Source organism: Piliocolobus tephrosceles, chromosome X (genome assembly GCF_002776525.5).
Source record: "Piliocolobus tephrosceles isolate RC106 chromosome X, ASM277652v3, whole genome shotgun sequence".
Taxonomy (NCBI): Eukaryota; Metazoa; Chordata; class Mammalia; order Primates; family Cercopithecidae; genus Piliocolobus; species Piliocolobus tephrosceles.
The window spans coordinates 23,735,512-23,750,680 of record NC_045455.1 but is presented as its reverse complement, the minus strand read 5'-3'; the positions used below and the strand labels follow the sequence as shown (position 1 = coordinate 23,750,680).

The 15,169-nt window shown below is 36.0% G+C and overlaps 1 protein-coding gene across 1 annotated transcript in view; it reads left to right on the top strand.

Moving 5' to 3' along the window:
* The window catches only part of GPC5 (glypican 5), a 1,441,555-nt gene that overhangs the window by 750,248 nt on the left and 676,138 nt on the right, over positions 1-15,169 (top strand). The window contains exon 7 of the mRNA XM_023218068.2: positions 13,120-13,279. Coding sequence (XP_023073836.1) covers positions 13,120-13,279 — 160 coding nt within the window. The remainder of the gene's footprint in view (positions 1-13,119; positions 13,280-15,169) is intronic.

Below are 15,169 nucleotides of genomic sequence, written 5' to 3'. Positions count from 1 at the left end.
CAATCAGACCTAATGGTTATCTCCCTTGTTCTCTGAACATCGCTGTTATCCTGTTCTTTTGTCAAGGTGCCCAGATTTCATATGGTTTAAACACACATGCTTTATGAACAATTTCTGCAGTTAACGCAATCATCACAGGGTCCTGAGGCAACATACATCCTCAACTTATGAAGATGACAGGATTAAGAGATTAAAGACAGGCATAGGAAATCACAAGAGTATTGATTGGGGAAGTGATGAATGTCCATGAAATTTTCACAATTTATGTTCAGAGATTATAGTAAAGACAGGCAAAAGAAATTAAAAAAGTAATAATTTGGGGAACTAATAAATGTCCATGAAATCATCACAATTTATGTTCTTCTGTCATGGCTTCAGCAGGTTCCACTGTTTGGGGTCCCTGACTTCCCGCAACACTAAGTCTGTAGTGTCACAAATATGCTTGCATTCATATAAATTTCCTCAGGAAAAATGAATCTATTTTAGAGGAAGTCAAAAGAATGCTATACTTGGTAGAAGAAAATTAATGAGGCATAAAAGAGGCTTCTGAGGTGCTCTTTGTGTATGGCGGTCACATGACTGAGACCATATTGAAAGATGATGAAAATTGTACATGTATGATTTACGCACTTTTTAGTCTATAACAATGTATTCATTTGTGGGAGCTATTCTCCAGGGTACCACAAACTGGGTGGCCTAAGACAAACATTTATTGTGTCACAGTTTGGGAAGTCTGAAAACAAGATGTAGTCAAGGTAGTTACCTCCAGAAGGATATGAGGGAGGCTGTCTGTGTTTCCTGAGTCTCTCGCAGGTTCTGGCGGTTTGCTGGAAATCTGGTATTCCTGAGTTTACAGGTGTGTCCGCCCAGTCTCTGACTACACATGGCATTGTCTTTGTGTCTCCATATAGTCTTCCCTCTGTGCATGTTCCTCTGTGTTCAATTTTCCCCTTTTTATAAGAATGCTAGTAATATTGGATTAGGGCCCACCCTAATGACTCCATTTTAACTTGATTCCTCTGTAAAGACCTTATTTCTAACGTCACATTCTGAAGTATTAGGGGTTAGGACATTAGCACACATTTTGGGGAAAACCAGTTCAACCCATAACATACAATTCAATTTTTAAAATCCCAAAATTATATCTAGCCTAAAAAGGAATGAAATTGAAATAAGTATCACAGAGGCCTGCAATACACCTTGATTATATAATACTTATTTCTAAAGCAAATGTTACAATGGCTTGAGATATACTAGAATTGAAAATTTTTGAGCTATAAGACACATATGAGAAATTGGTGACATTTATTAGTCCCAACAAGATTGAATGACTTTCTTTTAAGGTCACACATTTAAATAGTTAACAGGAGAAATAGCAACCAGAATAGTCATCAAATACCCACCTACCCCCTTTCCAAGACAACTAAGGTTTCAAATTGCACCCATTTTTCTCATATTATTTGTAGAATATTTAGCAACAGAGGCTTTCAATTTGGCATATTTTGTCTACAATTTTGTAGTTGATGTAAAGAAAGGTAGGTTAAGGGAATTTCATTTTAAAGGTGAGAATCAGAATGACATTTGTGAAGCTATGATGCTGTGCCATCTGGCATACTCTAGGGTGTCATACTAAATTGGATCAGAACGAGCTCCTTTTGGAAGGAAACCTTTAATAGACTGGGAAACTTTAGGGTAAACTTCCCTTTTTAATAGAGCATTTGAAAATGAATTCTGCATAGCTGACTAATGAAGGAAATCCAGATTCGTTGCCAAAACCAGGTTTTAAAGGAATTTGCGACCCTTCACAGTTCATTCAAGTAAGCAATGGACATTTTGATGAAGAAAGTTTTAAAAACCTTTCTTAAAAGGAGCCCTTACTTTGGCATTGTATCATGATCAAAGTCTGCCGCCCTCCCCCTCTCCCTCTATGCTTTTTCTTTTCTATCTTTCAATGACATCAGTTCCATGGAGATAGTTAAAAGACAAGGATTACAACACACACAGTTGAGTGACACAAATCTTGTTGTAGTGTTAGAAATACATCAATACATTGGGATCATAAAGCGAAAAGGCAAAGGAAAAAAAATCTAAGTTAAGAATAGAAAATGCTGATTCCCACTGTCTGTGTAGAAAATACTTGATTTTTCTGTCAGTGGAGATAACTGAGATTACTTAGCATTGTCAATTCTTTTCCTTCTGACTGAGCCAGGTGAGGCAAAATTTAGCAGATGAGTTGAGGGACAAAAAGTATTACCTTGGCAATATAAACATTAATACTGTCTACGTTGTTTACTAGGAAATGCATGCAAAATTAATACACTCTTGGTAGTACGGGTTGGCTTCACTTCTATACTGTGTGGTTAATAGAATACTGATTCAACAGATGATGTAGAATTGTCTAAAACTCATCTTCAATGAGTCCATGGCATGTTTTGGAATTCACTTGTTTGCCCAGGAACAGTAACTGTGTTCAGTTTTGTTCTGTCTTTGATTTTGGAAATTAGTTTACTGTGCTCTGTAGTGTCAAGAAGATGACATGGCATAACTAGGCAAACGGCTAGGCATTTTCTCACAGTGAATTACCAGTGCCCTTACTCCTCATATATCCACAACAGACAGAGGCAGCTTCCTGAGGCAATACAGGATATGAAGAACTATGTATCTGGGGAAAACCTATCTTCAAATATATATGTTAAAATCTAAAAAATGTGTTAGTTTGTATTACTTTTGTGAATATTTAAACATTCCCTGTGCTTATAAAGACCTAGTTAAAGAGATGCAGGCTTTTGGCATGTTCAATAAATAACTCCTTGATGAGAAACCACACTATAAATATGATAAATATGACCTAATACAATTGAAAAATAATGAGATTAGTTACTGTTGAACTATTCTTGCTTAGAATGCCCCTGGATTTCAGTCATAGAAATTCACCTGTACCTGGGTCAGTTACAAGTTCTTATTTGTGATGATTTCTGTTCCATTGACAATTAAAATTTTGATAAGCTGAATAAAAAAAGATCTTTCTAAAAAGGGAGGTCTTACATTGGCAATGTATCATGATTAAAGTTTTCCTCCCACTTTCTCTCCCTCCCACATGTACATTTTCTTGTCAGTATATGTGTATGTGATCTGTGCCATTTGTGTGTGTGTAGGTAAATGAAAGTGGCGTCAAGAAAATTTTACATTTAAAAACTTTGGGGTAGTATAATTATTTTATGCATCACATATTGCATAATGTTTGACTATTAAGAAATTTGCATCATACGTCTACTTATTTCATTAAACATGTTACAGGCAATTAATTTACTTACACCCTCCATTTCCTTTTTCCCCCTCTCGTTCTCCTGCTGCTGGGTCATCATGCATTGCCTACTCACAAAATAGCCTTGTTTTTACTCTTACTCCTGTCCTTGATCTTCTGAATCTTTCCCGTAAACTTAGCATGGATATTTTGATAGAAAGCTCTGACATTAGCTCTGGAGTTGTTTTGCTAGGAAGGTTTGTTTGCTTTTTCACCAGTTTTTTTGAGGTCCTCGAAGTGTTTTCATATAGATGTTTCACAAGAGCCATTGCAGAATTGAGAACATTTGGCATGTGCACTTCCTCTTTCAGTCCCACAATTTTTCTGAATCCTACTTGAGGTTATCTTTTCTCCCCTGTTTCAATTGTAATATTGCCCTTACTCATTAGTCTTTAGTTTGAATTCTCCTGGGAGGTTTAATGTAGAGTTTGGACAAGGACACAAATTCATAATAAACCTACCCAGTCAATTTTGGTATGAGGGCTTAGAAGGTGGAAATGGCCACATTTTGAACTGGAGGTAAGGATCGGGAATGGTAATGGAGAGAGACATACAGGATTTTCTCATGGGAACAAGAACAAATAACCTCTGGGCAGTATTAGAGCCCAGAGAGTGATAAGCCTTTTCTAACTTCAATATTCTATGTACAAATTCACAAGACTTTTATAAATTGCCAGACTGCATTGCATAAACCAAATGCCAACAGAGCAGTGACCTTTCAAATTACTGGCACAACAGGAGCCAAGATCAGAAAGTTCAAACTTAAAGCAAACACTGACAAGAAATCCGACAGAAATGACTTCTGTGTCTGGTCAACTTAACATAACATGACATATTGTAAAGCGCATTTGGCTTTTTAGGTAGAATTGTCTATAAAGGTTTAACTGCTTTAGAAAATATAAATGTGAAGATTTGTGGTATTGGGGTTTATGTGTAAGATATTTCTACACTTGAAAGAGACAGAGTGGAAAAGTTTGGTATAAGATCTGTAAAATATGTTTGTAATAATGCTAACGGAAGAGATGAGAGTTGGGTGGGGTGGGGTATAGATGGGAACATAGTTTGGGGGTTGGGGAAAGGAAAGTTATGCTGTAAAATAGTGAGACGTGTTATATAAAGTCTGTTTTATGTCTCAGTTGAAATATGTTGTAGAGATAAATTTAAAATAGATCATGATGGATTTTGAATCTGATTTCTAATTTTAAAATGTTATGAGCTTTTGTTGCTTTCCTATTTCATACACATTTCTTTGTGGGTTTCACTTAGTCTCCATGAAATTGCAGATGCCAATTACCTTTTAACAAAATTAAATTCACATATATTTATAATTTGCATGTTTATATCCATAGTTTTTTATTCTATACATGATATATTAAAGATGGTTTATCAATCACAAAATAAAAAGTATATTTTTTCTATGCCTTCAGTTTTCTGCTTTGAATTTTTTTCTGGCAACACTAATTTTCACCTACCTATACTCATTCATAGTATAAAAGTGTGCAAGTGCATATTTTTCCATGTTTACATTTGAATGGGTAACTAGAGGTACATCTGTGATGACTAATACTTTCTAAACACATATTTACTTCTCATATCTGTATAAATGATTGTAAGAGGAAGGGGAAAATAGAGATGTATCATTATACTGTCTTACAGCATATTCATCTGTTCTCATGTTTGGAGATATTTGAATATGATGAATGTTTCTCTTTCACTGCTAACAGGTTGTATGTGTGAGCCAGATCTTATTGCAAGTGTTTGAGAGTCTATAGCAAATATGGGATATTGCCAGACAGTTAGTAAAAAGCAAATTGATTCTATTGAGAAATTAATTCACCAGCTGAAAGAAGTACATTTGCCTAAGAGTCATCAGATATTCTACCCACCAGACTCATCTCCAAGATAGCATCCCTAATGAGCTTCCTAAACCCACTAAACATAAGCAGGAAGCATCAGTCATCAAAACTGACTATTTTCGGCTAATCAGCTGACTGCACAAACTGCATGGCACTGAGGAAAGGAAGAACATTCTGAAAGGATTTTTTTTTTTCATTCTGTCCTCACTTTGTTGGTTTCTCAATTTTACGGATGCAGTGTCATGCGCAGAACCCTGTAAATGAGCATAGTTCGTTCAAGTATATGAAGTGCTTTCCCATGTATTATTATTCAGTAGAATAAAGTGAATTTTAACAGGCTTAAGTGATTTGCCTAAAGGCACACAATTAATGTGTGGCTGCAATTCAAAATTGTGTCTTTTCCTCTGTTCTAATTGTTCTATAAATATGGGTGTAGTGATTGACTTTGTACCTACCACGACACGGAATAGGTTCAAATTTTAAAACGCTGTTTATCTTATAATTAGGTAGACTCAAAGGACAGAGTCAAGGCAGAGTGAGGAACCAGTCATTGCTACTCCCATATGGGTTCGCTCCTTCAAAGACAGGATTGGGGTAGCAGTGTCAGCTCTGACTGATTATAACGATCTTAATGATAAAGTTAACTAACCATAACTGAATACTCATTATGTGCTAGCACTTTTCATAATGTATCTCAAATGATACTCACAAACATTCCAAATAAATGTTACCTTTTTGTTGTCTTTGTTTTATTTTGTTTCATTTTTTTTGAGACAAGGTCTCACTCTGCTGCCCAGGCTTTAGTGCAGTGATGCAATCATGGTTCACTGCGGTGTCAAACTCCTGGGCTTAAGCAATTGTCCCACCTCAGCCTCCTAAAAAGCTGGAGATGACAGGCATGCACCACCACTCCCAGTTCCAAGTAAATATTCTTATCCCATGTACTGATGCAGAAAATGTATGGCCCAGAGAAGTAATGTTAAGTTTGTTGGGGGTTTTAAGTTTTAAAAATTATTTTATCAAACCCTAATGTAAACTGTGGATTCTGGGTGATAGTGATGTGTCAGTTTAGGTTCATTGATTATAACAAATGCATCTTTCTGGTGCAGGATGTTGACAGTGGGGGAAGCCGTTTGTGTGTGTGTGTTGGGAGTAGGGAGTCTAGGGGAGCTCTTCTACTTTCCACTCAATTTTGCTGTGAGCCTAAAACTACTCTAAAAAATGAAGTTTGTGAATCAAGAAAATCATGTTGTATGAATATATGGGACAGCTATTCATGTATGTGGTAAAAATGAGAGATTTGTGGCAAGAGTGTGTCTAATATGACTGATATTCATGTGTCACTTATAAAAACTGGCTTCATGGCTGGGCATAGTGGCTCACGCCTATAATCCCACACTTTAGGAGGCCAAGGCAGGCAGATCACAAGGCCAAGAGATTGAAACCATCCTGGCAAAAAGTGGTGAAACCCTGTCTCTACTAAAAATACAAAACTTATCCGGGCGTGGTGGTGTGTGCCTGTAGTCCCAGCTACTCAGGAGGCTGAGGCAGGAGAATTGCTTGAACCCAGGAGGCAGAGATTGCAGTGAGCCGAGATTGCGCCATTACACTCCAGGCTGGGTGACAGAGCCAGACTCCATCTCAAAAAAACAAACAAACAAACAAAAAAACCTGGGTTCAGTTTCAATCTACAGATTCATTTCATTTGTGTATGTTCACCAAGGGTGCATGTATGGAAACCCTTTGTTATTAAAGGTTTGTTGGGAAGGGCTCATCTTTGGTGGAAACTATGTCTATTTCTCGAAAGTGGTTTAAGAGTCAGATGTGAAATAATAACGCTTGCCCCTGAGGATGCAGCCAACAGAGCGTAGGGGAGTTACTTGATGGTGTCTCTGAGGGATTAGAGGAGAGGACTGTAAAGAGCCTATCCCCTGAGAATAGAGAGGACTTCCTTACCTGGTATCTCAGATCATGAAGCTACAGTTCTCTCCCTGCTTTAGGAAAAAACAGACTTTTTGCAAAAATCCATTTTTGAAAATATTCCTATATTCTAGATTTATAATGAGGTATTTCTGTACATATTCATTAAAAAGGGTAATGAGAACATTTTTCTCTGCTTTATGGTAACTAGGATGGCAACACAAATATACCTTGGAAGTATTTCTTGGTATGATTCTTCAACATAAAATTATTTTAAAAACTTAGAAGTCTCCAGGTACTCAGGAATAAGGTCATTTTAAATTATTTCTTATTGGCGATAAGAAAAATAATTAGGCATGACCACATAACTAAATGTTTACACTGTCTCTCCTGTTTCCTGATTTCCAGGTTATTTTTTATCCCAATTTTATTTTGCTATATAGTCATAAATTTCATTTTTGAAATAAAGTATGTAATAATCCCTTTTTAAGAACCAAGGCTATGCCTTCTTTTTTGATATGGATGCTTATCCTTCAAAATATGTGTTGTGGCTGGGTGTGGTGGCTCACGTCTGTAATCCCAGCACTTTGGAAGGCTGAGGAGGGTGGATCACGAGGTCAGGAGATTGAGACCATCCTGGCTGACACGGTGAAACCCCACCTCTACTAAAACTACAAAAAATTAGCCGGGCTTGGTGGCATGCACCTGTAGTCCCAGCTACTTGGGGCTGAGGCAGGAGAATCTCTTGAACCTGGGAGGTGGAGGTTGCAGTGAGCCGAAACTGTGCCATTGCACTCCAGCCTGGGCAACAGAGCGAGATTTCATCTCAAAAAAAAAAAAAAAAGTGTGTTATATTTAGTATATACTCAATTTCATGGGATGAATAAATTAATCAGTTCATCTACCAGTCAATAAATAAGTGTAAAACCAAAGTTTTTCTAAAACATCAGGGTCTTTGATAATTTTCAGAGAAGAGAAAAGATTTTATTCAACTAGATATAGAGAGCATTGAAGGCAGGGTAAGCTTAAATTATTTCCAAGTTCAAATAAATATATGTATTTCGCATCTATAATCTGGTGAGTACTCTAGTCATGATGGAAGGTGATGGAAAGCAGGTTGAATTCTGGTCTTATCTTTGAGCAACTTATCACTAATCAGATATGAAATGTTCAAGAAAGTTGATTCAGTGCAAGTAAATGATACAGAGTTAGAATTATCACAGAAATATGTGCGGGATGGAAAAAGGGGTATTTAGGTTTGAACTTGAAGATTAAATATAATTAGATAAAATAAGAAGATGAAAGGGGGTATTCTATGTGGAGGACAAACAAGAGTTGGAAGTGAGAAGAATGTAAAAGAAGGATAAGCAAAATTCTAGACATAAAGTCACACAATTTCTGGAAGAACAGATTGATGGTTCTGCAGTAGAAGCTGGGTACTGGGGAGCTGTGTTTAGACATAATTTAAAAGCAAAACAAAATAATACATATAATATGGAACATTGACTGCCAGGCCAAATTTGAACTTTTTTCTTGGCGTCATTTCTAAAAGCATGTCAGTGGATGTTGAGTGAGGGAAGAGGGGTAATTTTCTTAGGTACATTTAGAAATTGTGAGAAGAATCTCAACTAGACAAGACTACCTCCTGCAAAATTTCTCATGAGGGTTTAGTTCTGGGAAATTAAGAAGCGGCCATGGCATGTATTTCTCAAACATGTTTTCCACATTTTATCACTCTTTCGGTGACCCATCTTTTTGGATTGATATCTCCTCTAGACACATGTCATGTTGGGAACCAGTGGTTTTGACAGTAAAGAATCACAGAGAGCAATAAGGCTGAAAAATGACATGGTGAAAGTACTGATTTTAAGCAAATAATATGGTGGTAGTGGGTAGGAGAGACTAATGGCCCCTGTAATGAGGGAGCTGGGAAGATAAACTGTAATGACACACGAATAGTGGAGATGAGCAGTTTTATTTTAAGACAGAAAGTGGTAGAGTTCATCTCACTTCCAATTGCTGTTTAGAGGTGAACTGCAGAGAAAAACGGGCTGCAGGTAAAGACTTGAGTGTAATTTGTATACAGGTGAGAGTTCAATCTGTTGGGATGAATTCCGAGAAAGAGACAAAAAAGTAGGGGATTTATATTATTAATTGAAACACTTCCATGTGGATGCTGGAGGCGACGAGAGAGGAAGTGAGGAGAAACATAAGCAAACTTAATAAATCAGGATAGTGTAGTTAAAAAAAGAAAATTTGAATAAAGATCTTATTGTGAAAAGCCCATTGTTTTTGTTCATTACAAATTTACTGGAAATTTCTGAAAATTGTTTCATTACAATATGAAAGTGTACACTTGTGGATGTGTGATAATTGAGAAGCGAGAAAATGAAAAGGATCAGGCAGAGCCTCCACACGCAGGAAAGGGAGATATTGACCCTATAACAGGGCTGGGGTACTACTGGGGACTGAGAATCATGAATCAGGTGGGGTCCTGGATATATCTGATTCATGCAATTATATTTCTTGCTCAGAGACTTGGAAATATAGTGAGAGGGATTATTAAGAGGCAGATAAACTGAAAAGGTTTTTCGGATAGCTTGTCTCCAAGGGTACCATCTTCTCAGTAAGGTGGTATCTTAGAGAAATGATGACCTCTCATTCTGAGAAATATGCTAGAGAATCAAAAGCTTTCAAACACAATTGCCAAGAAGTAAATGTGGCTCATTTGAGGGTTAGAGAGTGTATTCATTTTCTCATCGTGCATAAAAAACTACTACACATTTAGCAGCCCAAGACAACATCCATTTATTACTCACTATTCCACAGAAGAGAAGTCTGGGTGGGCTCACTGCTCAGGGTCTCACAAGGCTGAAAGCAGGTGGTCAGCCTAGCTTGACTCCGTTTGGGAGCTTTGAGGGAAAATCTGCTTCCAAGCTCATCTAGGTGGTTGAGAGAACTCAGTTGTAGGAATGAAGACCTCAATTCCTTGCTGGCTGCAAGGCAGATCACTCTCAGCTCCGAGAGGCCACTAGTGGTCCAGTTCCTTGTCACAGGACCTTTGATAGGGCCTATCACATCATCCAAGCTCACATCTTCAAGGGCAGCAGCATGGTCGCCTGCATGCAAGCTCCTCACCTTCACATCTCATGCTTGGAATGTCTCTAACTTCTGGTGATAGAGGAGACTTTGCGGGGTAGGGGGAGGGATAGCATTAGGAGAAATACCTCATGTAAATGACGAGTTGATGGGCACAGCAAAAGAACATGGCACATGTATACCCATGTATCAAACCTGCATGTTGTGCACATGTACCCTAGAACTTAAAGTATATTTTTAAAAGGGAAATAAGAAAATCATGTGATTGCATTATTCCAACCAGATCATCTCCCTTTTGGTAAACTCAAAATCAACTGATTAATGGCATCAGTTACATTGCAAAATTCCTTTTGCCATGCAAATTGGTAGACATGACTGACGTCATATTCACAGCCCCAGGGGTTAGAGTGGGAAATCTTGGTGTCCATTTTGCTGTTCTCCTTAGCACAAATAGTTTAAATTAAAATATAGTTTTGTGTAGTCTTTTTTTTTTTTTTTTTTTTTTTTTTTTTGAGTTCATGTGCCTCAGACATTTCCTAGAATGTAACTCAAGTGATGGAGAAGAAAAATGGAGAAAACAGAATAAATGTTTTTTAAGTCCGTTATATTTAACAATAATTACAAATAAATAATTCTCTGACAATATGTCCAATCACTTTCAACCAAAACCAATTTCTTAAAATAGTAAGTTTTGTTTTAAAAATCAACTATCTTTCTGTTTGTGTTTTTGAGTTCATTTACCTAGTTGGATCCTCATGATGTATACATTGTTGGTGGTATTAATGAGATTCCATCTGTGTTCTGGCCACGATCCCAGTAAAATATTGGAATAATTCTTAGGGAAGTAAAGAGAAAATAAAGTTGATGTGGGAAAATGTTGGAAAAGAATGTCGAGGTCAAAAGAAAGCAGCGTATCACCAGAGAGTTTGGCTTTTGTTGTACTTGTCTGATAATACTTTGAAAAATTAAAATGTAAATCATATAATTGCATTCTTAAATAATTCTTTCAATTAATGTGTTCTGGATAAACAATATTGTACTGGAATATATAATTGAATAGATAATCAAAATGTATTACTGTTTAATGAGCTGACATAATAAATATTTGCAAAGTGCTTTGCATATGTTTTTCTCACAGCATGAGCAATGGTCCAGGTATATTATTGTCCCTTTTATAGATTTGAGGAAATTGATTTATTCAGTAACATACTCAATACCCTATGTCTCGTGGTTGGTATATGTCAAAATCCAGGATTCACATCGAAGTGTGTTGGACCTCAGAATCCAAGCGCTTTATGATTATACTAAATAGACAATAAATGGGATATTTCACAATAACAAATGATAACTGGTATTACCTTATTTACCATTCATCATTACATTTATAAAATGGTATAAAGTAATACCATTTATCCTTTCCTTTTTAGATTTTGACTTTTTATGTGGTTTGTTTCCTATCCGTGTTTCCTCATTGCTGTACTCTCCCTTCCCTTTACAGGGAGTAGCATACACATCGGTATGTTAAACACAGTAGAAAAGTTTTGTTTAACTTAATATTTCCTGAGTTCACTTGATCTTGAAAGAAGCCTTCTTTTTAATTTAATGCCACCTATTGACTTTTTTCCCAAAATGCCAGTAAACAAAAATAAGAATTTAAAAATTACTGACAAATTGTTTTAGTATTTTTGTTAGAAAACTAATATTTCAGAAGTGGTGACCTAAAAATTGTATTATCTAATTTTAAAAGTTCATGAATTTCAGAGTCCGGTTGCTTAACCTAAGAGTTCCTTTTATGATAAACATGTGTATGTCAGATATCCTGAGGCTATTTGACTCTCTGTTCTTCAGTATAAAATGCTGTCCTTGGGTTGTGTATTTAGTTATTGTCTGCTAATTGATAATATTATTTGGAAAGTCACAGGAGTAACAAGGCTAAGTCTTTCATAAAGCGCTGTGAAAATTTAAATGCCCACTAAGTGGTCAGCAGTGGTACATTTTGTTCCTAATATATTAGTACCCTCTAGTGCTCACACTTGGCCATGTACTCTCCAAAACCACCTTAGAGGGGTAAATGTCATATACTGCATTGGACTATCTTAATCAGACTTAGTTTTAAGTGAAATATTCTACTATTTATAACATCACCCTTCTGAAAAGACATTCAGAAATTTCCATTGTTTAAAAGTATTACTGGAACTCCTGTGCTGTAGGGGAAAATGTCAATTCCACTTGTTTTGCTCATAAAAATGAATGAAATATTTGAGAATTGAGAACTGAGAAGTCGTTAAATTTCTTAAATGATTTGTAGAAATGGATGTAGGACCTAAATGTTTTGTCCCAAGGTTCAGTATGTGCCGTATGCATTGGACTGTGTTATTTGATCCAAGAAAGTTTAAATGAAACTACAAATGTATATGTCTAAAATTCTGGATTTCTTTAGACAGAAACATTTCTTGGAAGAGTAGTACTTCTTTAGAAATACGGAGTGTGGGTTCACAAAACAGCACAACGTTATCAGCCAATATACTACAAAGGGAGTCCTAGAATGTGATTTACCACATTTAAACATTATTTATTCAGAAACAATCTTCTAGCCAAACTACCATAAGCAAAGAAGGTGTAGCCAATCCTCTAGCCAAACTACCATAAGCGAAGAAGCTCCATGGCAATAGTTTGGATGATGCTCTGGGCAGCAAATTTCATTTGCCATGGAGCTAATACATAGAGTGTGGCTGTTTTTGGGTATAAGACTTTGCCCATTGTTTACTATTATTTCAGTTGTTTCAGTTTTTCTTAAAGACTTGACTTGGTAAGGTGTCTACACCAAAAGAGTGGATCCACATAACAGAATAATTCTAAGCGCTACGTAAGTTTTCTGAATAGAATTCTTAGGTTATTCGAATTTGCTATTAATAAATGCCTTTCTTTTTGTACAATTAGTTGTTACAGGGTAGATCACCCAAACCTGACAAGTGGGAGCTTCGTCCGCTGGGCAGTGGTGGAGGCATGGTTGAACAAGTCAGCGGGGACTGTGATGACGAAGATGGTTGCGGGGGATCAGGAAGCGGAGAAGTCAAGAGGACACTGAAGATCACAGACTGTAAGTGTATGATTCTAACACCACTTGTTACAAAAAGATTTTGAAATATAATTAAAGATGTTATGAGTGTGAAGAAATAATGACAATTCAAAAGCAAGAGGAATTGGAAATGAAAATGAATCCATTTTTGTTTTTTAGGACGTACATTCTTGGTGGTTTTGTTTATTTTTAACTAATGACTTCTAATAAAATGATAGTTTTCTGTGAAAAAATCTAGTAAACAATCACCAGTTCTGAGAAGGTTTGAAAGTGGAATAACTCTTAAGGCATAATAGATACTAATTGTATATTGATAAATAACATGAAACCAGGATGGGTAAGTACTACTTAATAATCAAATTGTGCAATTAAAAATTATGCCATTATATAAGAAAGTTTTATTATACTTTTATCATAGTCAAATTGCACAGAAATTGGTATATGGTTATTGATTGTGAAAACTATTTGGATTTAATGCTCATGAATTTCTCCTTCCAAAAAAAAAAAAAAAAAAAAAAAACTCACTAAACATTTATGTCAATTGAATGGATTTGAAACCTTTTCTGAACTTATCACTACCACAAAGGATGGAATTTTCAAATAACAACAAAAAATTACCGAACGGATTTACCTTTCTGATTATCACATACGAGATGAGGAATATAGGTTCTCCACACTCCATTGTTACCTGCATGCATTTGTTCATATGGGCAAAACAACACAGTGACCAACTGAGAAATAATGGAAACGTTGATGTACCTAGAGTAGCTCGTTTAAACTATTCATTCAATCTTGATTATACCAAAGGCAGGGGTCACCTTCTGGAAAGGTGCAGTCACATGTAGAGTTTGGTCTGATAACTAAAAATCACACGGAGCTGCTTTGCACCTACTAGACATGCTTTTTGGTGGGAGAAGAATTCATTTACTTTATAACTCACTCCTTATTAAGTAAAAGCACGATAAATGCTTCCAAAATCAATTCCTCGTTCCTTCTAAGATCTGGTTTTATAAGCCAAATATATTGCTTTAAAAAATGGAAGCCAAAAGAGGTGCAAAATTAAAAAGGCAGTTAACATAATGAAATGTTTTCTTGTTAGACACAGTAAAACATTTTATTTAACATGAAAATAGATGAGAATTACTGCACTTGAGCAGCCAGTGAACAAAAGGTCACAAAATTCTTAGTGCGAGTTAAATGTATTCTATTCTTACAGAATGCGATAAAGACATGTGTTCTTGTTATGAGTGTGAATACAGTTTATTAGATTGATTTCTCGTTTTTTTCTTTGGTTGTTTAAGTGAAATATAATTAAAGATACTGTGGATGTAAGGAAATAAAGACAATGTGTTTGGAAATTAGCAAGAGGATTTGCAAATGAAAATGACCCTTTCATTTGTTTAGGGCATGCATTCTTAGTGGTTTTGTTTATTTTTGACTAGTAACTTTTGATGAAAATTATAGCTTTCTGTGAAAAAAATACTAGTGAATTATCACCAGTTCTGAGAATTATAAAGGTTTTATTATTTTTTAATTTCCTTAGGGTTTGGGGGAAACAGTTGTATTTTTTGGTTACATGAGTAAGTTCTTTAGTGGTGATTTGTGAGATTTTGGTGCACCCATCATCTGAGTAGTATACGCCGTACCCAATTTGTAGTCTTTTTTCTCTCACCTGCCTCCCACTCTTTCCCCCCAATCCCCCAAAGTCTTTTGTATCATTCTTCTGCCTTTGCATCCTCATAGCTTGGCTGCCACTATGAAAGAGAAAAGACAGTGTTTGGTTTTCTGTTCCTGAGTTACTTCACTTGGAATAGTGGTCTCCAGTTTCATCTAGGTTTCTGTGAATATCATTATTTCATTCCCTTTATGGCTGAATAATATTCCATTTTATATATGTGTGTGTATATACAC